The sequence below is a fragment of the Rasamsonia emersonii genome (assembly GCF_000968595.1).
Source record: "Rasamsonia emersonii CBS 393.64 chromosome Unknown ctg1118621760148, whole genome shotgun sequence".
NCBI lineage: Eukaryota > Fungi > Ascomycota > Eurotiomycetes > Eurotiales > Trichocomaceae > Rasamsonia > Rasamsonia emersonii.
The window spans coordinates 1-25,464 of record NW_013563168.1 but is presented as its reverse complement, the minus strand read 5'-3'; the positions used below and the strand labels follow the sequence as shown (position 1 = coordinate 25,464).

General features: G+C 48.8%; 7 protein-coding genes across 7 annotated transcripts; 5 read left to right on the top strand and 2 right to left on the bottom strand.

Annotated features, from left to right (window-relative positions):
• Positions 1-365: 365 nt before the first annotated feature.
• Positions 366-3,472, top strand: T310_4608 (uncharacterized protein; the record flags this gene model as incomplete). Its single annotated transcript, XM_013472516.1, has 5 exons — positions 366-555; positions 631-1,277; positions 1,335-1,779; positions 1,830-1,955; positions 2,124-3,472. 5 exons carry the CDS (start codon positions 366-368, stop codon positions 3,470-3,472), a joined length of 2,757 nt encoding a protein of 918 aa, XP_013327970.1.
• Positions 3,473-4,114: 642 nt separating this feature from the next.
• Positions 4,115-7,140, top strand: T310_4607 (Pumilio RNA binding protein; the record flags this gene model as incomplete). Its single annotated transcript, XM_013472515.1, has 7 exons — positions 4,115-4,240; positions 4,336-4,446; positions 4,498-5,646; positions 5,713-6,339; positions 6,393-6,672; positions 6,732-6,797; positions 6,911-7,140. The coding sequence occupies 7 exons, from the start codon at positions 4,115-4,117 to the stop codon at positions 7,138-7,140; spliced, it is 2,589 nt and encodes an 862-aa protein (XP_013327969.1).
• Positions 7,141-7,959: 819 nt separating this feature from the next.
• T310_4606 (uncharacterized protein) lies at positions 7,960-8,724 on the bottom strand (the record flags this gene model as incomplete). The annotated part of the gene is made up of 2 exons (XM_013472514.1): positions 7,960-8,359; positions 8,498-8,724. 2 exons carry the CDS (start codon positions 8,722-8,724, stop codon positions 7,960-7,962), a joined length of 627 nt encoding a protein of 208 aa, XP_013327968.1.
• Positions 8,725-9,346: 622 nt separating this feature from the next.
• On the bottom strand, positions 9,347-10,881 carry T310_4605 (RNA polymerase II transcription initiation/nucleotide excision repair factor TFIIH; the record flags this gene model as incomplete). The annotated part of the gene is made up of 3 exons (XM_013472513.1): positions 9,347-10,169; positions 10,234-10,569; positions 10,652-10,881. The coding sequence occupies 3 exons, from the start codon at positions 10,879-10,881 to the stop codon at positions 9,347-9,349; spliced, it is 1,389 nt and encodes a 462-aa protein (XP_013327967.1).
• Positions 10,882-18,333: 7,452 nt separating this feature from the next.
• Positions 18,334-19,279, top strand: T310_4603 (Peroxisomal membrane protein Pmp47; the record flags this gene model as incomplete). Its single annotated transcript, XM_013472512.1, has 2 exons — positions 18,334-18,458; positions 18,526-19,279. 2 exons carry the CDS (start codon positions 18,334-18,336, stop codon positions 19,277-19,279), a joined length of 879 nt encoding a protein of 292 aa, XP_013327966.1.
• A 1,287-nt stretch (positions 19,280-20,566) lies between these two features.
• On the top strand, positions 20,567-24,001 carry T310_4602 (WD repeat protein; the record flags this gene model as incomplete). The annotated part of the gene is made up of 1 exon (XM_013472511.1): positions 20,567-24,001. One exon carries the CDS (start codon positions 20,567-20,569, stop codon positions 23,999-24,001), a length of 3,435 nt encoding a protein of 1,144 aa, XP_013327965.1.
• A 736-nt stretch (positions 24,002-24,737) lies between these two features.
• Positions 24,738-25,461, top strand: T310_4601 (WW domain protein; the record flags this gene model as incomplete). Its single annotated transcript, XM_013472510.1, has 2 exons — positions 24,738-24,823; positions 24,891-25,461. Coding segments are annotated over 2 exons (657 nt in total), but the record flags the coding sequence as incomplete, so codon positions are not given.
• Between the last annotated feature and the right edge of the window lie 3 nt (positions 25,462-25,464).

Genomic DNA, 25,464 nt, shown 5'->3' with positions numbered 1-25,464 from the left:
ACGGCGCTCCGAACCCCCCGTAGCGCAATCGCTGGCCTCGATTCCCCCTTGCAGGCCGATTTGACAGCCACGCACAGCGGAGCCCTGCCCACAGCCGGTTCCTCAGTCCTTCCATGGTATGGGGCCTCTGCGCATTAAACCGAAGCGCGTTAGTTCTGTAGATAGATAAACTTACTCCGTACTACTGGCCTAACCTCCTCATCAAGCCTTGGCTTCGTGAAACTGGATGCGATGAGAAGGTTGAGGTCATGCCTTGTCGTTCTCCAGAGTACAGAATTGGAATTTTGCTATGAACCGGGAGTAACGAGGAAATCCGGACATCTACGCCCTGTTCATGACCGGTCACAGAAATGCAGATGACCGTAATGCCTGTTCGTCTGTCTGTCGCACTGCTTGTTGTGGCATCTTGCTGGCTCTCCCGAGCTCTACATAACCATATAGCGTTCAGCCCACTCCTGGGCCTTGGGGAGCAGTCACCATTGGGCCGGGAAGCAGAGGCTCTCTCGTTCTCATCGACGTGGCAACTTTTAGGCCCGTTCCGGACAGGAACGCGAGGTCAGTCATATGTTCCAATCGCAGCTGATAGTCGCTTTTCTTCCTATTATGTTATTTAACATTGAACGTATGCAGAGGCCACATGGGGTGCAGACCCGTTGGAGAGAGTCGGGGGCTTTTCAAATCTGAGTTACGAACCCAACGCGCTTTTCAATAGCGTCCTTAGTAAAAATGGCCATATAAAGTGGAGAACAATACATGCCAATTCCACTCGCCTTTTTCCGGGAAGAAAACGCGCTGTCGTCGGTCTCGACATAAGTTTCCCGGATGCTGACTGGGCCTTTCTGCGATCCATATACGGCTGGTCAGTGTTGCAGTATCAAGCTTGGGCACGTGGTAACCTCACCCTACATGGTTTTCTGGACCAGACTGTCGAGCTAGTTACGGATGGCCTGTTAGAACTTAGAATAGACGGAACTTGGTATTTCGGCGGTGATTTTTACGGCTATCGAAGAGCTCCAATCGTTGTGAAGCTGCAGCCAGGAATGCATGTGGTGGAATTACGACTTGTTCGTGATGTCCGCGCATTAGGAGGTGTAGGAGACCCGACTATCGAGGTACAGATCGAAGCAAAAGTGTGCCACGAACGCCTCAATGTCGATACGAACAGCATACTAGTATCGGAAACTATCCATGGAAGACTTCCTAATTCGTTGGCATCGGTAAACATCCGAAACGATATGGATAGCCCAGTCGAAGTTCTATGGATCAGCTCTCTGGACGTAAGTAAACATGACTCAACTAGCCCTTTATCCGGAGTCTGACATAAATCATGCCAGTCGCATTATGAAGCAATTATGAAGGAAGAGAAATTGCTGCTGGCACCGTATCAATCGCGCCCTCTTGTTTTTGATATAATCCTCGGACAGTCTCCGAATATCGAGTTTTCAGTTGAGATAGCATACAGATCGGTGAACGGAGGCAATGACATACAGACGACCATACCTTTCAAAATCAGCTTAGTGGAGAGATCGCCGGCAGATGCGCAAAGACTTACATATCTTCATCCTGGGGGAGTGGTATCATATGCGATTCTCCGCCCTCCCCCCAGGTCTTCGACGTGCTTGTCGTCCCGGAGGCCTCTGCCGGTTCTCCTAAGTCTTCATGGTGCAGGGGTTGAGGCAGATAGTAAACAAGTCCGCGAGATGTTGGATGCTGCATACGGACTATGTGTCTGGATGCTGTTTCCTAGTGGTATCACTCCTTGGAGCGGGGATGATTGGCGTAAGAGCCCGCTGTCATCATTTTTTAAGAATTGTACTCATCTTGTGTAGACACTTGGGGCATTGCGGACATTCACGCTTCACTGGACGCCATACCTTCGTGGATTGAGAACGTGGGATGGGACGGCCCTGGAGTGGCCCTCAATGACTGGATCGTTATCGGACATTCTAATGGAGGTGAGTGGCTTTTGACTCTATATCTACCTGCATCTAAGGCTGTCAGCTAAGTCGGAGAAGGGCAAGGAGCTTGGTTTCTGTCTACACATTTTCCCGATAAGATTATTGGTGTTAGTCCCGTTTCTGGTTATTCCTCTATAGAGAGTAAGCTTCTCTGATGATTATTAGCCGGCCCTTATGCTGATATGCCAGACTACGTGCCTTTTAACTTGTGGCAGGATGCAGAACCGCTGATTTCATCAGTTCTCCACATCGCGAGATCTTCTTACAAACATGAGTTACTGTTAGATAACCTTGCGGGTATTCCAGTGATGCAGCAGCATGGTTCAGAAGATGATAATGTTCCTGCATATCATTCCCGTCTCATGCATGAGTTGATGGCGTTTACCGGATGGCCATCTCACTACGAGGAACTTTCTGGAAAAGGTCACTGGTTTGAGGGAGTCATGACGACCTCTGCCCTGCTGAGTTTCTACGATACTATTATTTCACAGCAGCTGACTCCATCCTTGCCTCTGGAATTCTCTATCGTTATACCGCACTCCGGTGATATGGGATCAAAAGGGGGGATCTTCGTTGATCAGCTTCAAACCCCGGATCAATATGGTCGTATCAAAGTCACGCGGAGTGCGAAGGATGGGTTTTGGCGTCTCAAAATGCACAATATTCGTCGATTTCACTTTTCCCCAGAAGAGGCTCGGGTAGAAACACCCACTGCTCTTATTTTAGATGACAGGGAGGAGCCATTTTTCGTTGACCTAGCCAACAGTGCACAAACTTATTATTTCAAAGATCGCTTCGGAGAATGGACAGCCTCGAATGACACTAGATGGCGGAATATAAACCAGAGATATGGCCGCCAAGTTGGCTCAATGGATGCTATTTTACGCTCTTCAGGGCCGTTCATCATCAGAACTTGCTCCTCAGATGGTAACCATGTAGCAAGCCAGATTAGCCGGAACCTTTTCCAATACTTTGCAGCCGATTCTCTACTCCTCGATGGCTGCAATGCGACAAATGGCTCCTCCCCTGTTATGGGCGTCGGTAATCAATCCGCTGAAGCAAATATCATTACCATTGCTTTGGGTGATATGATGCCGCCTGCCGCCAGCGACGCATTTCCCATCTCGATCAGCGGTGATCGTCTTAGGCTTTACAAGGAAGACATCCACGACGGGGACAACCACTCTTCTGGCTGTCATCAAGAGGATCTATCGTATGACTATGAACTTGAGAGCGGGATGGGAGCGTTGTTTCTCCGTCCACTAGAAGAAGAACGACTGGAGCTTGTGGTGTGGGGTGCAGATGTAGCCGGTCTTGAACATGCCGCACGCCTTGTCCCGGCGCTCACTGGTGTTGGGCAGCCGGATTTTGTGATATTGAGTGCCAAATGTCGCTGGATGGGCCCGGCTGGTGTCTACGCCCTTGGCTTTTTCGATCACTCGTGGCGGATATCAGCTGCATCCTATGTTGGTGGGTTTCCGATCAATGACAGGAGCCCCCAGGTACTTTATTAAACCATCCACCCGAATCATTCGCGGGATAAAATGTACTTCTGTATGAATATATCGGCCAGTGATATGCCATGACCGAAACGATAGGCCTGTCTGCGTTGGGTAGATTACTATGGAAATTTCCGTGAGCAACTGAACCGAAGGATTTCGGGGTTTACCTCTCGAAGGTGTCGTCGAATAGCCCAGCATCCTTCAGTTCCTTCCTTTTCTGGAAAGGGACCAAAGAGGGCACACGAGAGTCGCGTCGAGACTTCTCTGCTCTTTGTTTTCCAAAGCTTGCCTCTAAACACCCTCGGACCTTCCTCGTGTCTGTTTCCATCCTCGCCCCTTCCTTGAATCTGCTATGACTATTCGTGATTACATCCTGTATCTGCGCGACTGCAATCTATCTCATGTCATCTACACTGCCTTTGCTTGCACGCACTAGATAGGTGCTTTCATTTCCATCACCTTCCATCTTGAAGCTATCTGTCTCCCCCACAAATTGGGCCATTGCTGTGAACACGCTTAGATCCCCGTTACACTTTTTGATGTTAAGACGCGTCCTAGCCCTACATCTTTGCTTCCTTTCGCGTCATCCATACCATTTTATTTCCCTCTGCCTTCTGGAAAATCTTGACAGACAGATTTGTTCGTGTCTTAAACATGCCTTTCTCATCCGCTGAGGCTGCGGAAGCCTCTGCAGCTGGACGCAAGGCACCTGATCATGGTTGTGGTTCTCGCGGGAACAGTGTCGAAATGCATCGCGTGTCTCTGGGCCAGGAAGCATCGGTGAGTTCCTATCTGACAGGGTTCCCAGCCATTATACGGGCGTCAAAGTTTTCTCCAAGTCAAGTATCCGATGTCCTGATGCTTGTGCAATCCAGGGAAACAAAAATTCGAACACATCTTGCAGCCCACCCAATCCACTGATGTCTTCAAAGCTCGGAAACATCCAACCCCCAACTGGCGTCGATGAGGAATTGCCGTCAAATAAGGTCAGATTTCCTCTCATATCTTTGCGACAATCTCAGAGTTAACAATCCTAGAAGCAGAAGGTAGATCGTCAGTCTGCCAGTCATCGTGCTGAGCAGCACGCTTCGGAAATGGAAAAGATTCTTGCCAAACTCTCCCCGAAGCCCAAGCCATCTGTCGATCAGACTCCAATTACCAAGGACATCCTTACCAAGCTCTCAGAGCAACAAACTTTACTCGAGAAGCAACAGGAGTTACTGTCTACCAATAGTGCGTCCCATGTTATCCACGAAGATGATGCCTCGTCTGAAGCATCTCCTTTAACCCCGGCGACAGGGCCTTTTACTGCGTCGGCTTCTACAGAAAACGTTGAGAAAGACAGTGTAGACGTGGCTGAGATGCTTCGCTTGAAGCAGGAGCTCATTGCCGCTAACTCTCGCATTGCTCAGCAGGAGCAGGAGCTGGCGCAGACGCGCGTTATCAAACACACCCTCGATCAGGCACTTGGACCGCCCTCTGAAACTGACTTTGGTGGTCGTGATATATCCGAACAGACAATCAGCAGCTTGCAGAACGCTTTCAATGCATCTGCAAGAACGTTCAATCAACGTCAAGATTCATGGGCTCAGGACGACGCACGTTCGGATATCTCAGACGCTCTTTCGGCCGGAGCCTACAATAGAGCACGCAGCTTCTGGGGCCCTCCTTCACAGCCGGCTTTTGGCGTTGGTATCACCCAAGCCACGGAAAAGGGTTACCCGGATGCACCTTCTCTGTCTCGGAGTGCTCTGGTGCAGGATCCTACCCGCAACTGGTTTCCCCAAACACTCAGTCCTGGATTCCCGACTCAGGGATCCGTCCAAGCTCATCGTGTCCTTTCAGGGCCATCCTCCGCAGTTTCTGGCTTTGATGGACGGTATACTGGCGAACAGAATCCCTACATCAATGGAGCTAATCTTGGTCCTCGCCGCTCGATTACGCAGATGAGCCGAGGAGGTTCCTGCTTTCCTCCACAGCAATCGCCTTGGGGAACACTCACCAGCGGTGCACCAAACAACATTGGCACAAGGTCTCCAGTAAATTCGCCCTTCAATGCGTATCAGCAGATTGGGATGTACCCAATCACACCGTATCAACCGCGTCCCATCGGAACACCTCTTTCTCCTACAGCAGCTGAGTTTACTTCGAATAGTACAAGCGTTGCTCCTTGGTCTGTCACATCTGTATGTTTACAGTTTCTGCCGTTGATGGTTGACCTTGTTATTTGAGTGCGAATTGACAGAATCTAGGTTGGTGCTGCTCCTGCCCAGACATACATAACGCCGCTTGAGCCTCTTAACTATCGCCGGCTTCTCGATAAGAATGTCTCCTGTGACTGGAAATACATCGTGGACAAGATTGTCTGTAACAATGATCAACAGGCTTCTATATTCCTCCAGCAGAAGCTCAAGGTTGGTACGGCGGAGCAGAAGTACGACATCATTGAGGCTATCGTGAACCAGGCCTATCCCCTCATGGTCAATAGGTTTGGAAATTTCTTGGTCCAACGCTGTTTCGAGCATGGAACTCCCGAGCAAGTTATTGCCATCGCTAATGCGATTAAAGGCAATACTTTGAATCTCAGCATGGATCCGTTTGGGTGTCATGTAATCCAGAAAGCCTTTGACTGTGTTCCCGAGGAGCACAAAGCTGTTATGGTCCACGAGCTTCTGCGCCGGATTCCGGAGACTGTCGTTCATCGCTATGCATGTCATGTATGGCAAAAACTCTTCGAGCTGCGTTGGAGCAATGAGCCTCCACAGATAATGGCGAAGGTCAATGAAGAACTTCGAGGAATGTGGCATGAAGTTGCCTTAGGAGAGACGGGAAGCCTGGTCGTACAGAACATCTTTGAAAACTGTGTGGAAGACGAGAAGGTAATAGCTTACATCATAACTATAAATTCGAATTATGGCTGACTAGCATGAAGCGTCCGGCTATTGAGGAGGTCCTAGCGAGAATTGAGCTTCTTTCTCATGGCCAATTTGGCAACTGGTGCATTCAACACATCTGCGAACATGGTGCACCTCATGATAAGAGTCGTGCAATTGAACACATTCTTAGTCGGGCTGCTGACTACAGCATGGATCAATTCGCGTCAAAGGTTGTCGAGAAGTGTTTGAAAATTGGTGGTGCTGAATTTCTGGACCGGTACCTAGCACGAGTCTGTACTGGTCGCGCTGATCGTCCACGTATGCCACTCATTGACAGTGAGTAGACCCATGACCGAGATGTCGGACCAATTTTTCAATTTGCTAACCTCGTCTAGTCGCTGGAGATCAGTATGGGAACTATCTGATCCAGTGGATTCTTCTGAATGCTGCACCCCACCAACGTGAGCTTGTTGCTACCCATATTAGGTATTGATCCCTCCTACCCTTCCTCCTCCCTCTTTTTCTTTTTTCTTTTTTCTTTTTTTTTTCGCTCTGTATATTGTACTCATTGCAGCTAACTTCGAAAGAAAACATATGGTCTCTCTTCGTGGTTCCAAATTTGGCTCCCGTGTCGCGATGCTGTGCTGCAACCCATCTCATACTACTCGCCCTGGACCCGGTGCTGGTGTCCAAATCAGCCGCTTTGGGAACCCCAATGATGATCGCATTCAGATGACAAGCGCTCCTGGAGGCCGATTCAATCGTGGCAACCTATGGAACCCTAGCTACCCTCCGTTCCGTTGATGATATCGGTATCCTAAGGGTTGCATAAACCGCCTTTTTCGCTGTTGATCGACCGAATATCATCAGACACATGAACACAGAGTGTGAGCGAACTGTCCATTTAGAGGTATCTTCCTTCTTCTAGAATTCTGGGATGAGCGCGGATGTTGTGTTTGGTTCATGAACCTTTATCCTCCCATCTCTCTTGTTGGATTGTTGAGAAACCCCCGATAAACGGTGTAACCCTTTCATCGGAAACTTTGTCTTATTTTCTTGCTTTCACTTCTTTCCTTACCCCCAAGACCACACATTTCATTCTTTTTAATCCTCACATCTTCTGAAATCCATAATATCCTAAAAAACCAGCTAGGACCTCATAGGTATGAGCCACCATATCAAGGGCTTTGGTTTACCAAGGCGACCCTTGTCTTTCTGCTTTCATTGTGACTGTCATGACAGCTTGTATTCTATTGCTCCTCAAGGCACACGCCCTTCCCAGAAGTCCCCTTCATTTCGGATCAATGATGTTTTCTTAATGCATGCTTCTATGTTCTTATTTAGCATTGTCAAATAGCTCTATGCATGATAGCAAACCAAGGTGATTTCTCCAATCTTTCCCTTTTTTCTTTTTTTTTTCGCAACATTGCTTCTACACAAGGGTGTGTGATACAGGCAATAAATGATCGATGTTGAGCGGCTAACGCCTGCAACATTATTATCCTAATCCGGAACCTCTCAGCATCTGCTCTCCGCCTTTTCTCCCCCATCGTTAAACGAAACCATGAAACTTGAAATCATAGATATCAGGTTCCAAATACCTTCGTCGCAAATATATGCTCTTCACTTTTGCTCTTCCAACTCTTTCTCTTTGTCATCTTTCTCCCAAGGTTTACGCCTTCTTGTTACTCTGCTGAGGGTTTCATGACCTGTCAACACCGTGTCTGGAATTTGCTGAATACCAGGTATAGGTTGACCAGTAGTAATGAGCTCGACAATGTGTGCGAAGGAGGAGGGATAGGCGGGTTCAGACGTTTTTTGATGATTGCTTGGCACGGAATGCGGCGATGAAGACATTACACCTTCTGATGACGTCGTGGTCGTATGCTGAGGCTGGAAGTCGTTGCTTGTGGTCCTTGTGTCTTCTGGGGATTGTGATTCCGAACCCCGCGATTTCTCTGCTGCTGATTTCAACCAGTTCTTATAGGCTGCGAAATCTAGAGGCGGCGTGATATTCTTCTTCCTGTGCAGAATTCAGTGCATTTGTTAAAATCGAATGAAATCCACACACGGGGCAAATGCCTCTCCTCGTTCATAATTTGCAACCGAGTAGGATGTAAATTAGTGAGCGAGTTAACCGAACCTAGAGATATAAAAACACTTTGCCTTCAGGACCAGGTCATCTTCGCTGGTGAGCTCCGCCTCTGAGGCAGGCGTATCAGGATGACCGAGAATGACTGCCAGCCCGCTTCTGAATTCGGCATCAGAGGAGAATGAATACGAATTTATGTATTCATAGAGAGCAGTGACTTCGGATTGAGAGGGGTCGGAGTGATCCGTTGGTATCGTCGCGGTATCATCTCCGTCCTTGTTATTATTGTATGACATTATGGATGTCAGGGAAGAAATGAGAATTATTAATTACGAGAGCTGTCTAGAGAAGTTAATATCAGTTCGAAGACAGTGCTCGAAGACAGAATCCTACCGTCGAAAGGCCTCCACGGTGCTGCAGTTGAACCGATAATAATAATAAAATTAATGAGGGGAGAAATGATTGATTAGACCGACGTCACATGAGGTACTACTTGGTAACGGCCCCGCGCTTTATTATTCCGATCTTTTAATTCACTCTATCTTTAACTCCGTAGGTAGAAGACGGTGCCTGATTACGTAAAAACAGAACTCTGGAGTAAGCTGGAGTATTAATCCAGTCTCCTAGAGAGTCCCAGATGACGATTTTTCGCTAAATACTTCTGTTTCATGCCTATCTTTTCCAAAGGTTAGATCCTCATTATTAGGCCTATGATCCATAACCTTTCCCTGCCAATATTACCCAAAACAAGCCAATATTTTGATCATGTACTGTACATACATTTAAACGCCAGACCATGCGATGCTCCTGAAACCCTGAATCCTTAATCACTCAAAAGATACACATTCCTACCAGTGGAAGTGCATCAGAGATTTAATTGCAAAACAAGAAAACTGGATATCAGACCTGCGATGGATGTTACACTGTAGTATCCATGGCATCCGTATTGACTTCGTTGCCAGTCAATCCTGTTTGCGACACCTCGGAGTGTGACCGGACAGGAGCACTGCCACTTTGACAACCAGGACAGTTGTGGACAACTTCGTGTGCGAAAAGATCGCAGTCTATACAGAAGTGGTTCCCGCATACCGTGCATTCATAGCGACTGCTGACACTTATGCCTTTTGTCTGGCTCTCCGAGGTTTGCCATTGGTCCTCGGGGGGTACTGGAGGAAACGCTATTCCACATGCAAAGCAGTTTGTACTCTTCGAGGCACGCTTCCATGGTACCTCCACCCAGTTGATGAGAGGAAATAAGTGATGATATGAACGGGCCAGATGTGTTGAAAGGATTAATGTAAGACCGCAAGCTGGACACTCGGCAGGGAGACCGCAAACTTTGCTATTGCATCGTGAGCATAGATAGCCTCCACAGGAGGGTTTGGAGTGACAAGCACAGAGAGAAGGAAAAGGCTCCACAGTACGTGATGGGAATCCCATCATTAGAAGAGCATTGCTAGCCTGCTTCTGAGAATACGTAGCGGGCGGTATCGTCACATCCATCATCAACTCCCGGAAATGTTGTTCATTAAGTGCCACTCCATATACAGAATCGTCACCCCCATTAGTCTTTGCGCAAAGCTCACGGCAAATGGCAACCTGAGCGGCGAGTCCGACAATGCCCACCCGTATCTTGTCGGCAATGAGGGCATTCATTGTCTGATGAATGTCCCCTGGATCGGAAGAAAGCAAAGAGCCAAAAACGATCAAAACTTCCCGAGTACCGTGGCTAGGAGTATGGCTGTCGATGTGAACAAGTAAGCATTCATGGAAATAGAAGCGCTGTAAGATTCAAAGCAACTTACAAAAGCGCCCCGCGGGCCATTTCCAACGCATTCTGAAGACTAGGGTGACCCTTGGGGTCCTGTGCTCTCAGTGCCTGAATAGCACTAATATGCTCCGTAGGATTTCCACTCATATTACTTATCCTCACCGCCAATCCATCCCTCATACCGAGAACTCCAAGTTGAGAGATAGGATTCTGCTCAAAGAATTCCACCACAAACTCCTGGGCATAGCGAAGTGTCAGAAGATAGCGCGTAGGACGGAGGTCCTTTTCGGACATGGATTGTGAGAGATCGAGTATGAGTATCAGATGCCGGATAATTCCCCGTTGCAAAGGTGTGGTATCTCGAACAAGCCTACGAAGAAGGCTGTTCAGTCTCATGCTCCGTTGAAATCCCTTTCGTCCCCAGCCATTCTCACAGTACATGCCAAGCTTACCTCTTCCTCTTTCCAGCCTCCAGTAGCCCTTCAACAGTAGAGCTGATCGTACCGTCTGCACCTTCAACAAGAGTTTCCCAGGTCCTTGAGACTTCCCATTCAGCACCTCCTCGCTGCTTTTTCCGACGGGAACGGGTTCCAGCAGCTGCACCACGCGAGATATTGTGAGCATCGACATCATCTTCATCTTCTGAGATTTCTCCAACGTATTCTTCATCAGAATCGGCCATGGTGGATTGTGGTATTTGCCAGTTCCAAGGCTCGGGGGTGATCTGCTAGTTGGGACGGTAGGTCTCGGCGAACTGTCACTTCCGGGCTGTCAGTGCGGTTCAAGCTCCACCTTGGCCTTTATAGGGCGATTCTCCGAAGAATGAGAACTTAGCAATAATTATTCGCCAAGTAATCAGCACGCGCTTCGCCGTAAATGTGGGGGTCTACGGCGTGGAGACGCTGCTGCGCGTCTCTAAAAGCTGCGTGCGGAGTGACGGCTGATAGCATTGCGGCCCATCGAAGTGTCCCGCAGTCCATTTTTCGCCGCCTGCCCTGCCCCTCCTTCGCTACCTATTCCACGATATCGCCGAATGTAACATTTGGCTTACCATCTGTGTTTCATTCTCTGAAGACTGGAATTACGAAGTCTCCCGCAAGATATTGTTCGACAGAAGTTCGCACAATGGCCAACAAAGACCGTGATACTCTGCCTGATGTGTACGTCATGCGACAGCAGTTCCCTCATCACATCTCTCTTCTGGTAGTAAAACCTATGTTTCGTGTAATGCTGATGATCTTTTACAGGGTCAAGCCCGTCCATTATCACGTTTCCCTCTTTAATCTAGAGCTTGGTGGCTCCTGGAGCTACAATGGTGTCGTGAAAATTGACATCATAGTCATCAGTTCTATCAAGGAGATCGTACTGAACGCCAAAGAGATTGATATCCAGGCTGCTGAGATATATGCTAAAAATGGTTCGTGTTGGGAAAAACGATCCGTCGTCAGTACATTTAGCGAACGTTGTTGACTTGGACATGTCAGGCGCTTCTTCCATCAAAGCAGCTGATATATCATACGACAAGAAATCGGAACGAGCAACCTTCTCATTCCCGAACGAAATAGCTCCTGGCGATGCTGTTCTGGAAATCAACTTTACTGGAACTATGAACAACGCTATGGCAGGGTTCTACCGTTCGAAGTATAAGCCCGCTGTGACCCCGTCTCCCGACACCCCGAAAGATGGCGATTTTCATTACATGCTGAGCACTCAGTTCGAGTCCTGTGATGCCCGGAGAGCTTTTCCGTGCTTTGATGAGCCGAATCTAAAAGCGACTTTCGATTTTGAAATCGAAGTTCCCAAAGGCCAGGTCGCCCTGAGCAACATGCCTGTGAAGTCGGAGCGCGAAGGGACCAAGCCTGATTTGAAAATTGTTTCTTTCGAGAGAACGCCAGTAATGAGCACCTATGTCAGTCTATCCTCCTCAATATATCTTAGCGTGCAAAGCTAATCTGTAAGCGGGTTCTAGCTTCTTGCCTGGGCAGTCGGCGATTTTGAATATATCGAAGCTATGACACAACGCAAGTACAATGGGGCCAGCATTCCTGTCCGTGTTTACACAACAAGGGGTCTCAAAGAACAAGCTCGTTTTGCCTTAGAATGTGCTCATCGTACTGTGGATTACTTCTCCGAGTTGTTTGGGATTGATTATCCTCTTCCAAAATCAGATCTCCTGGCTGTTCATGAATTTGTAGGTCGTGCGATATGTGTTCCGTTTCTATATCCACTGACAGTTAATCGCAGGCAATGGGAGCCATGGAAAACTGGGGTCTCGTAACATATCGTACTACTGCAGTTTTGTTTGATGAAGGCAAATCAGACTCTCGCTACAAGAATCGGATTGCCTATGTCGTCGCTCATGGTAAGTAAGACTCTTTTCCAAAACGTGTTCCTGACATTACTAATGTCCTGATTTAGAACTGGCCCACCAGTGGTTTGGCAACCTGGTGACAATGGATTGGTGGAATGAGCTCTGGTTGAATGAAGGATTCGCAACGTGGGTAGGCTGGTTAGCTGTTGACCATTTTTATCCAGGTAAATACTCAAGTGGGGAGATGGTTCATGTTTCATTTAGCTGACATTCACATGCAGAATGGAACGTCTGGTCTCAGTTTGTTGTACGCAATACTCGAGGTATTTCTGAACGAGCCAACGTTGACAATTGTGCAGGCTGAAGGTTTCCAACAAGCTTTTCAACTTGACTCCCTGCGTGCATCTCACCCCATTGAAGTCCCTGTGAGGAACGCTCTGGAAGTTGATCAGATTTTTGATCACATTAGCTATCTTAAAGGTAGCTCTGTGATTCGCATGCTCAGCAGTCATCTCGGCCGAGAGACGTTCATCCGTGGAGTTTCAGATTACCTTAAAGCGCATGCATATCGTAAGTTCTCCATGCATGGGATAACGGAAATAGTATGTACAAGTTAACCTCTTGAACAGGAAACGCAACCACCAATGACCTCTGGTCTGCACTCAGCAGAGCGTCAAATCAAGACGTCAATAGCTTCATGGTTGGCTAAATGAATTTCTGTAGTCTCAAGGAATTATGCAACTAACGTGTTGCAGGATCCCTGGATTCGCAAGATCGGCTTTCCAGTTGTTACTATAACCGAAGAACCGAACCAAATTGGTGTCAGCCAGAAGAGGTTCCTCTCTTCCGGTGATGTGAAGCCAGAAGAGGATGAAACTGTATGGTGGATTCCTCTTGGAATCAAGACTGGGCCAGGATTGGCTGAAGAAAGGCCTCACGCTCTTGTTTCGAAGTCTGATGTGATTCGAGGCATCAACGAAGAATTCTATAAAATCAACAAAGACCAATCTGGGTTCTACAGAACGAACTACCCTCCGCAGCGCTTGGCAAAACTTGGGAAATCCCTTGATTTGCTAAGTACTGAGGATAAAATCGGACTGGTGGGAGATGCTGCTGCGCTTGCCGTGTCTGGTGAAGGCACCACCGCAGCTCTTTTAACGTTACTCGAAGGTTTTGGTGGCGAGGACAATTATCTGTGAGTCTTACAGAGATCTCCGGGCCCTTTTCTTTATTTAGTTCTGGCTAATGCGCTTCAGTGTGTGGTCGCAAATTTCATCATCACTTGCGAATCTTCGATCGGTCTTCTCATCGGATGAATCCGTGGCTGCAAGCTTAAAGAAGTTCACTCTAAAACTGGCGTCTCCTGCGGCGGAACGAATTGGATGGGAGTTCAAGCCAGGCGAAGATTACCTAACTGGACAGCTTCGAAAGCTTCTTATTGCGATGGCAGGAAATGCTGGCCACGACGGGTAGGGTCCCAGTATCTCGTAGACGTCTAAATTGCATGACTGACATAAAATCTAGTATAATTGAGGAAGCAAAGAAACGTTTCCAACTTTGGGCTTCTGGCCAGGACGAGGAAGCGATTAACCCAAATCTGCGATCCGCCATCTTCGCTATCAATGTCTCGGAAGGCGGTCGGAAGGAGTTTGACAGGGTCAAGGAAGAATATCTGAAGACAGACTCTGTGGATGGTAAAGAGATCTGTCTAAGCTCGCTCGGACGCACCAAGGATCCCGAGCTTGTGAAAGAATATCTGGACTTTTTATTCTCAGATAAAGTTGCCATTCAGGATATCCATACTGGTGCAGCGTCTCTGGCGGCCAACTCCAAAGTTCGGCACTTGCTGTGGGAGTATATGAAGAACAACTGGGGTCCGGTGTCGGCACGGTTGTCTTCAAACAACGTCGTCTTTGATCGTTTCGTGAGGCTGGGATTGGCCAAGTTTACTGACCACGCGATCGCGGAGGATATCTCGTCTTTCTTCCAGGACAAGGACACTGGCGCCTACGACCGAGCGCTAGTGATTGTGTCTGACAGCATCCGGACCAACGCCCGGTACAAGGAGAGAGATGAAAAGCTGGTGCTCGAGTGGCTGCAGGCACACGGATATGCATAGACGGACCTTGTGAGCTGCAGTCTTCTGACGTGGTATATCACATGTCATTTCTCATAGATCTTCTGAAATTACGTCTGCTTCTTGGAGTATTTCCTCGATTGCTTCTAGCTCTGTAGACAGCAAGCCTAGGTTGGGTGAAATCACGGAGAACCGTAGCGCATGGTTGAGCACGAGGATTCGATGAGGCCATCGTCAAATTAGGTGACCAAGGCTGCAGAGACTAAGTAAGAGCGCAACTACATGGACGAAGATCCTGGCTCGAGAAGCGCTCGCTGGTCTGTGGCAGTTGTCGCCTAGTACGGAGGACCAGCAGCCACAGAGTACCCGCCGAAGCCTGATCAGAGCGGCGCTAGAGGCGGATCGGCGGCTGGAGCACGGGGCTGACACCTGTGGCGCTGTGGCACAGGTCAGGCTGGTCGGTCGGCTGCGTCCTGCAGGTGGCAGGCCAAACCCAGTTAGTTGAGTTTGCACGTCGTGCACAACTGCGCTCCTGCACGGGCTCCCCCAGCACCGACTGTCTTAGCCTCTGTGGCATCTGGATACCTGCACTGCTCCGTACACCGTATTGCCAGCCTACCTCAGCAGCCACTGTCTCCCATCATACAGACCTTGCCGCGTTTCTTCTTCTTCTCTCTTCTCCTGCCACTGTTCTTTAGCCCCCGAAACTGCAAGCAAATCTTCACGTCCATCATGAATCCTGAGTGGTGAGTGCTGTTGTTGATACCTCGCAGATCATGATCCTCGGCCGGCTATACAGACGTCCTACAACTATCATCGGAGCTATCTGTTTGGCTAACCTAACTGTGATACATAGAGTACATCTCCTGCCCCGTTACTTCTGGAATCCTCTTCCGCCTGTGAAAACCGACAACCTGGCTCCTCCCATTTAGGGTGGTGCTGACAACCATCACAGATACGACTATCTGTTCAAGCTGCTCCTCATCGGGGACTCCGGTGTTGGGAAGTCTTGCCTGTTGCTGCGTTTTGCCGATGATACCTATACAGAAAGTTACATCTCCACTATCGGTGTGGACTTCGTATGTAAACCTGTTTCAGCTTGAGTCTATTCGCTCCACTGGGACCAGTGATTTCTGGTGCTGACTGCATGTTGCCTTTCAGAAAATCCGCACTATTGAGCTCGATGGCAAGACGGTGAAGCTTCAGATCGTATGTATAAGAAGCATACATTCTACCCATTTGAACTGTGGCTAAAACTTCATTTTCAGTGGGATACCGCCGGCCAGGAGCGCTTCCGAACGATTACCTCCTCCTACTACCGTGGTGCCCATGGCATTTGTGTTGTCTATGATGTGACGGACATGGACTCTTTCAACAACGTCAAACAGTGGCTGCAAGAAATCGATCGTTATGCTACTGAGGGTGTCAACAAGCTCCTTGTTGGCAACAAGAGCGATATGGAGGATAAGAAGGTCGTGGAGTATACTGTGGCGAAGGTTCGTGATCAAGATGCTCTGCCTTATCAAATAAATCGGGTTGCTGATGTTATTCTTCCCTGCAGGAATTCGCTGACAGCCTCGGAATTCCCTTCCTCGAGACGTCTGCCAAGAATGCTTCCAATGTCGAGCAAGCCTTCCTGACCATGGCAAGACAGATTAAAGAACGGATGGGCACTGCTACTGTCAACAACAAGCCAACGGTGCAGGTTGGTCAGGGCCAAGGTGTCCAGTCCGGTTCCGCTGGCGGCTGCTGCTGAGTGAGATTATTTTGTTTTTCTTTGCTTTTCTCGACTTGATTCTGCTCTGCAACGGTCCCGTTTGGCGTGGAGTTTGCATCATGAATACGATTTTTCTTAGTGCTGATGTGTGGGTGGTCAAATCGGTTGTTCAACAGGCTCGTCGAATACATTTTCTGACTCTCATTGAAGTCCTCCATGGCATCATGAATCTGGCGGAGACCGTTTCGATGAGTGTTTTCTCTGATTTGTGCCGACTCGCTCCTCTGTGCCCTCCCGGCCCTTCTCTAGATGGCCAGGGTTTTCCCACATTTCAATCTCTGTTCCTTTTTTTCTAACCTTTTTTTTTGTGTCCTTTTGACGCTGCTTGCCCTTCGATTTGCACCCGTGTCCCGCCCTCTTTATTTCTGATATCACCATCACGTCACCAGTTTGTAGGTTGAATCGTTGCGTATTTTCTGTTGAATATGGGTTAATGGCAAGAATACAATATTAAAGAACAATTTAGAGTCCGCATTTGTTGTTTAGGGCATGATATCCGGTTCTCATCTATCTTGCCATAGTAGAGCGACTATGAAGGAATTGTTATGACCCACTGTCTCTTCAGTCGGTACATGCCGTTCCAAGGCTACCTACTCTCACTACTTGCTCCACGTCAGGTGTAGCAAGGTCCATCGTGATTCCTAGGATTGGTCATGCTCCTTCCAGCATGCCACGGCCCGCCAGCTCAATTTCTAGGTCCTTAAAACTCGCATAAGGAGATATCTATTCCACTTCACTTCGATCGAAACTCGACATATGCACTCGATCTTCCCCGGAAATGGCAAGATCTATGACCAACACCCGGCATGTTTATCTCTCACGCTCTTATCTCCGATCGGCATTCTTGCCCCATCTCCTGTAAGGGCTAAAAAAATGTGGATAGGTATAAAGAACTGTCCCTTCCGCGAGGGAATTCAGTGCGTAGTGATGTTATACGCCTCTTTAGTAAGAAGACAATTATCAGGAGCTCTCAGTCAGGCTGCTCGTTCACTTTGTGATTTTCTTCTATTTTTTGTAAACAGACCTCATACGGTTGTTTTCATACCTCAGCTACATGTAGTTCCTCATGACGTCGAATAGTTTTAATAGCCTAAGTGCATCCTCATTCAGATTTGAAGAAGTGTGAAGCTTTCCAGAAGGAGCGGGTGGATATTCACATGTCAAAAAGTTGGAAGTCAAGATGCATATACTCCGTATAGGAGAGTATCGACAGACACTGCAGAGGGATCCACCTGTACTCCCGAAGTCCTGGAATAAGACCCACTGCCTTGGAATGTACTCCGTACTCCGTACTGTACTACATCTTAAGAATCGCTGATCAATTAACGGGCTCATTAAATTAGTGTGCTCATAACAATTTTTTATCGCAAAAATTGTCTGACCTCTGCCAGCATTCGGCAGAAATAAGCGCTCCGCGTGTGGCTTGGGATGTCCATTGTATATTGTATATGTAATGTATGTAGACACATAATAACAATCCCGCCTTCGGGACTAGATGATATCGAGAAAATTTGTACTCTGTATGCATCTCGTTAATGCATAAAACATATCACATGCCCTTCAGGTTAAGTATCTTGCATTCTGTCGCGTTAACCTTGCCGCGCAATGGCATAGGAGATGCGAAGAGCAGACCAGCGCGGGATAATGCGCTAATCGGTTCAACCGAGGCAGAGTCGGCAACGTCATATGGAGGGCCTTCCGTCTCTGCAAGGTTCAAGCCGAAGTATTATCGTCCCAACACCAGTTATCAGCCCGGGGAGCACCACAAGAAGAAGTCGCAGAACATTCCCTTTGAAACTCTTGTAAATTGTCCGAGGCGGTCTTGCTGCTCCGAATATCGTGCCTTTGGTGCTCCATCACATCCAATACTCTTGTGACCTTGTTCTTGCACTTTTACACTCCCCGCAACCGTCTCTGATTCCCTTTCTAGTAATTCTATCGTCTCTTGCATCTCGGCCTCCTACAAATCATGTCTCAATCCACCGTTGAGCAGCAAAAGAGAGCGGCGGCGGCGTCTGCCGCTGCGCAGCAATCCGATAATATTGCGCATGCTCTAGCTGGTGCCGGAGGGGGTATTCTTTCAATGGTCTTGACGTATGTTGTCTTCCTCTCCCAGGCATTGTCCTTGCGTTAGCCGTACTAAGAAATTTGTCTGTGACAGCTATCCCCTGATCACATTGTCAACAAGGGCACAGGTTGAGTCCAAACGCGCGCAATCTTCAACGCTCGACGCTGTTCGTCGTATCATCCAGCGAGAGGGAATCGGCGGACTCTACTCAGGTCTGGAGTCGGCCTTATTTGGAATTAGTGTTACGAACTTCGTATATTACTACTGGTATGAATGGACTCGAGCAGCTTTCGAAAAGGCTGCTGAGAAGGCCGGGCGTGCTTCCAAGAAGCTCACCACTGCTGAATCAATGATTGCGGGTGCTATTGCGGGCAGTGCAACGGTGCTGATCACCAATCCCATTTGGGTCGTCAACACCCGGATGACAGCTCGCAACTCCGAATCGGAGGAGCAGAGTCTCCCGGGGACCCCACGGAAGAAGCCACGGTCCACAATCCAGACGCTCTTAGACTTGCTTCGGAACGAGGGCCCAACGGCCCTATTCGCAGGAGTTCTTCCAGCGCTCGTCCTGGTGATCAATCCCATCCTACAGTATACGATCTTTGAGCAACTGAAGAACATTGTGGAGCGCCGTCGGCGAATAACTCCCACGGATGCGTTCTATCTCGGTGCGATCGGCAAGATTCTGGCTACTACGATCACGTACCCGTATATCACTGTGAAGAGCCGCATGCATGTTGCTAGCAAGGATGGTCCCAAGGAGAGCCTCAATGGCAGCTTAAAGAAGATCATCAAGGAGGAGGGCTTCACAGGCTTGTACAAAGGTATTCCGTTCTTTCCAGGTTGAGTAGATATTTTCGTCCTTGGGCTCACTTTATTTTCACAGGCATTGGGCCAAAGGTTAGCCAGAGCGCCATCACAGCTGCTTTTCTTTTCGCATTTAAAGATGTCCTCTATGACCTGACGGTTGCGTTGAGACGCAGAGGCCGGGCAATCAGCAAATAAATGCTATGGACGTCTGGGGTGTTTTGGGGGGCGGCAACTGCTCAGCAAATCGGCCCTTGAGACCTGGTCCGCCTTGATTTTAGAATCAACGAGACCACTCTGGTTGATTTTCTCGCTTATAATCCCTAGAGAACTTTGAGCGCCCCGAATGCAAGGGGACTGATGTTGATCTGAGGGGCGACATGCCGTTGTTGAAGAACATATGTCATGGAATACTATCTTGCCTCGCTTGGGCAGCGGGATAGGGGTGCGGTACCAAGCTGCTAATTTCGATCCAGATTGTAAGAAACATGTGGTTCGGGAAGCACGTTGACTCGTGTATTTATATTCATAGCCGTGAGAATTATGGCTGGCAACTTACCAACATGAATTGAACATCGTAGTAATTTGGCCCACTAGTAGCCTCTCTTCGGCTTCGGGGTGAGGTTAAATCAAAGGCGGGTGCACGTGCGCCCCGACGCGGGACGTCATCGGTCGCAGCCGATCACTTTACACGTCTCGCAGCCTGCTATCGCGCGTTGTTAGCTTTGGCTGCAGTCCCAGCTGTAGCTGGCCTCACCCAATGACTTACTAAATTCCGTCTGGCTCTCATGCTATTGTAGCTTGTGGTCTTGAAGGGGTCTTGTTTCTTGCTCTTTGTTTTGGTGGTCAGTTGAAACCAAATTGAAAATTAATCACCAGCTGCATTGGTACTTATCACCATATTTTCAGCTTCAACTGACAGTTGCCTTGATTAGGTGATTATCCATATCTTTTATTTACATTCCTGCGTTTTTCCTTCGTGCCTGCCGTCCCATCCTGCTACCGCATCTCAGTTTTCATTCACTGCATGCCCTTCAACAGTACCAGTCAAGCCCCACCCTGGCTGAGGATGACTGGTAAATAAAAGACGTATGATGAATTACACGAAGTCGCGAGGGCAGGGATCAGCGTGGGAGATTGGAGTGTCTTGGAAGTGAATTATCTCGCTGTGAATCTGTTGCCTAAGTACGGGTGCAAATACTAGCGGGAGATTGCAGAAATCAAATGAGGAGATATCGTGTCTTCATCACATAAGCGTTGTTGTGGTCGCCCGTCTCAAAGTTCTCTGGTTCCTACAAGAGCTGTCGCATACGGACGGAATCCAGCAATGTATGATTCCGACGAGTCCTCGGATGAGGCACAGTTGTTACTCTCGAAATTCGTGTCACATTCTCGCCAGGCGGATCAGCCATCCAGCTCTGAAGGAGTAAAAAATGGCCGGGCTACTGGCCATAGAAATACAAAAAGGATGGCTGGCGGCAACATGAAAGCGACGCGCGACTTGCGACCTGACTTTATCCGCAAGAACCGAATTGGCCTCTCAGCTTCATCTCCTCCTAGTACGCACGCACCTATTATCCCGCAAAATAGTGGCGGACTTTCGCCTCTACCATCGAACGTACAGCGTTCGCCGCAGCCTGGAACTGCTTCTAGCCGACGGGACAAGTCCTTATCTTCTATTTCCAGTTCTCGAACTGTCGATACAGATACCGTGAGAATAATAGTACCAACCCTCGACGCTGCCAGCTTACCGTCAACCTCTACCAAAGGGTCAGTTTCTCCGACTCGTGGTTCTACTCTGCGTCGACAGCCAGGACTGGATGTTTCCAGAAGGACATCCTCCGGAGTTCAAGCAAGCCAACGCCCTCGTCGGTCTACTGCAGTCCCCGTTAATTATTATGCGAAGTCAACCTATTCTGGGTATGGGAGTGAGACAGACGGTGAGGCAGATCAAACCAGCGCTTCTGTCAACGTTGAGGTTGCTGTTCCTTCACAGCCCCAACTGTCGCTCCCACAATGCTCGAGAGGACGATATCGCGTTATATATTCTTCCCGACAGGTTCGGATTTGTCGACGGTCATTTCAACATCTCAATGAAATTCCAGATCTTCCGCATCACGTACCTTATGCGCCTGAAAATGAACCGTCCTGCTATGCAGAGAGATCAAATTCAAGTCCTACTCGCCAAGTATTACATGTGTCCTTTGACCAGGAAGAGATGGCGGCTATGCTTGGCCTGTTGGCACACCATGGGTTTCATTCTGATTTGTCAGAAACATCTCTTTCTGATCAAATCATACAAGCTGTGAGAGCTATTTCTGAACCAAAGTTTGAACGGTCCTTTGCAAAGAGGATTACTCAAATGCTTGAGCTTGACAAGCTCCTGGCTGAGAATGGCCTTGACAATTTCGAGACATATCGTCATACACCGACTAAGCCAATGTCTGTCGAACTGGATACTTGGAAACGCATAGGCCGTCTTTCAAATACGCTATTTCCGTCTGCAGATGCTGGGCAGGACTCTTCAAAATGTTTATCTATGGCGTCTGTGCTTAAACGGCGTAAAAAGGCAGACATCCGGTCCTTTCTGTTGGATGCAAAAGAGGGTGATTTGCCTACAACGCCGTATTTTGTTGAAAGCGTGCCTCACCATAGCAATTTTATGGATGAGGAAAACATTGACCAAGGCCGTCGTAATGTATCCACGATATTTTGGGATCGCGAACGGGGAGCCGGCCCCGGCAGGAGGTATTATCAGCGGCTCTCTGATGATGGTCTAAGACTGTCACGGACATGGAAGGGCGCTTCTAATGATGTGCTTAACCTTACATGGTCCCCTGATGGCACGAGGTTTGCGGTTGGTGCAGCAGCACAGTGTGATGAGCACAATATGCAGTATAACCGCCGCAATAACCTCCTCCTTGGTGATCTTGTCCGCAATTCTATCAAGGAACTTCCAGATCACCGTATCCCTCGTCCTTCAGCCAGCAGTACAAGTGACCCTCATCTATACATGAGTGTTACTGCTGTCCAGTGGTTTGAAGACAAGCTTTACACCGCCAGCTACGATGGCACTGTCAAAGTGTGGGATGTCTCCACTCACGAGGGTGCAGCCTGTATTCATACCCTCAGGCATCAGGGGAAAGTGCAAGTCATGGCTCGAGCAGACTGCAATGTGAATCTGCTGGCGACAGGGACAGAGTCAGTATTTGGTCTGTGGAGGGTGTATGAAAGCAATCCGACCTACCAGCCTCTGGAACTTACACGGTCACGTCTGAGCAAGAATGTAGATTTGACGCCATCATCAGTGGCGTGGGGATCTACCTCGTCAACAAGGGACATCCTTGTTGCTGGCATGTCTGGTAAAGAAACGGAACTTGGCGATCCTTGCAAAGAAGGACATCTTGCTATGTGGAAGCTGAGCGAAAGCTCAGCTGAGGCGATCCAGCTATCGCCTAATTCACAGAATATTTTTGATATCAAGTGGCACCCAGCATGGCCTTGTTTTGCCACAGGTAGTTCTGTACCAGCGCTGCGGACCTCCGGAACAGCGAAGGATGCCCGATCGGTAGTCCGTATCTATGAACCACTTGTTACAAGAAGTCGTGTTATGGAGTTCGACTGTCCTGCTCTCGACATCAATGATGTCACATTTTGTCCGGTGAATAATACATACATCTCTGCCAGTTGCACAGATGGCATCACCTATGTTTGGGATTTTCGCAATCCGGCCGAGATACTGCACAAATTGCCACATGGGGCACCGCTGAATCAACTGGATGAGCGCCTCACCAGAGAGCAGGCGGATGTTGGGGTCCGCGTCGCTCTTTGGGGAAGCGCTACTGATCGCCTATATACTGGTGGTTCTGACGGGGTTCTAAAGTCCTGGAACATTCTCCTTTGTCCTGAAGATGCGCTTGTTCAGGACGTGGCAAATCTTGAGGATGAGATCATGTGTGGACTATTTTCCCCAGATAAAACAAACCTGCTGCTGGGCGATGCTGCCGGTGGGATCCATTTACTCTCTTCTGGCTCGTTCTCCGATTCTGAGTGTGGGTATATGGACTTCGAGCCTGCCAGTGAGCCGAAAGGAAGCAGTACGGGATTGAAGACAGAACCAGACCCTGACTCAGGAATTGCGACAGCACAGCAATTCTTGTCCTCTGGGCAGCTCGTCCGGCATCCGGTTTATGGGGTAGGTAAAGGGCCATTTTATAATGGCCCATATGCTGCCTGGGCTCGTCCAAGTGGGACACCATCAGATATGTTGGCGATCACCCCCCTTATCGATGAAGTTCAAGCAATGCAGCTCGATGGGCCTCCTGTAGACTGTCGTACCGGACTGGATGATGCATCTAAAATGGCTGTGAATGCACAAATCCAACTTGCACGCATTCGCAATCAGCGACAGAATGAACGGAAACGCAAGCGGAAAGGGAAGCGAAGAAGCAGGGCTCCTATGACTATCACAGAGAAGAACATCATCGTCCTCTGCAGTGATGATGAGGAAGAGGAAGAAGAAGAGAGCATTAACCCACAAAACAAAGCTCGCATTATAGTTCCAGCTGGAGTCGAGATTATAGATCTTACAGGTGATACTGATGGAGAGGATGAACCTACATCACAGCTAATGCCTCGGCCTTTCCCTTCAGATGATGAAGGTCACAAAAGAGAGCAATCACAAGAAGATGATCTAGAAGAGGACTACTGGTGGCCAGAGAGCTGCGATATTGATCCGAACATTGGCGACTCTGATCTCTGATCTGTGCAGGAGACTCAGCCCACCAGGGAGTTGTCGATACACTCGGCGGCCACTTGCCCAGCTTTTTGTGTAGGGATTGTTTGATCAACTCAAGGAAGGGGAAAGGTTTGGATAAGATACCCAGTTTCTTGGCTTTAATGTCGGAAGCACTTGAAAAATCATCTATGTATGTACCTGTCCAGGTTTTCTTGGGACGTTATTTTCCAGCTATGACTGTTATACAATGTACTATTTGAACTTTTCCATAAAACATCCCACATGTCATGAATTTTGGGGGAAAACATGAGTACCGGTGGCTGTGCTGTGAAGCTGCCATCTGCAGACACTTCTTCTAGAACTATCCAGCGTCTATTGGGGGAAGACCAAAAGAAGAAAGAAAAACTATTCAGCCACATCTACGCCGTAACTAGGATATTTAGTCAGGGACCGATGTATGGAGTACTCCGTACGGAGTAGATTATTTGCCCGGCCATAATCTATTTTGGCACCGTCTCACGCAGCTGCACCGCCACATCTCAGTATCACCAGTTCAGTGACTAGCTTGCTGTCGTGTCAGGTTTAAATGCTGACGCTCCGTCACCTCCAAGGTCTTGAATTTACCATCATTCAACATTAAAAGTTGGATATCAATTCAGACCTCTCTCAGCCCGAGTCTTGTCTTCCACCTGCCCTTACCTTAAACCTAGTCCTCACCGTTCATTATTGAGAGCTTCCCGGGCTCTTATCGCAAATCCCAATGTCGTTTGCCCCTCCTCCCGGCCCACCTCCTCCGCCGGTCCCTCCCGGCTGGAAGGCGCAATTTGATGATCGCTACAAACAATGGTATGACTCTTCATTCCAGTCTTCGTTCTCGATTCCTTCTCTGGTAGTCTGACTGACATCCTGACAGGTTCTTTGTAAACCTCAAGACGGGTGTCTCACAATGGGAACCTCCGGATGCGCCAGCTACCGATTCTGCTGCCCCGCCTAGCGAACCTCCGCCATCGTACGATCAGTCTGGTCCAGCAAACCCTGATGCAGTAGCTGCTGCGGGCGACAAGAAGTCGAATCTGGGCTCGAACAATCCGTACAAGCAGCCGTCCGAGAGTGCGACGGGCAGCGGCGGCCCTAGTCACAGTATCGAGGACGATGCACGGCTGGCGGCACAATTACAAGCAGAGGAAGACGCTCGTGCTGCTGCTCAGAGAAAAAGCCCTGCCCCTGGAGGCGCAAGTGCCGAATATTACAACCAAGCGCCTCCGCCATCATCGACGCAGCCTGGTGGATATCCCCCGCATCCTCCGCCGTCGGATGACCAGCAGCAGCAGCGGTCAAGTGGCAGCAAGGGCTTCCTAGGGAAGCTGCTCGGCAAATCCTCGTGGAATAAGCACAGCGGACACCCTCCTCCCCAGCAAAGCAACTATCCGCCTCCTCATCCAGGATATGGATACCCTCCTCCGCAAAACAATTACCCTCCCCCAGGT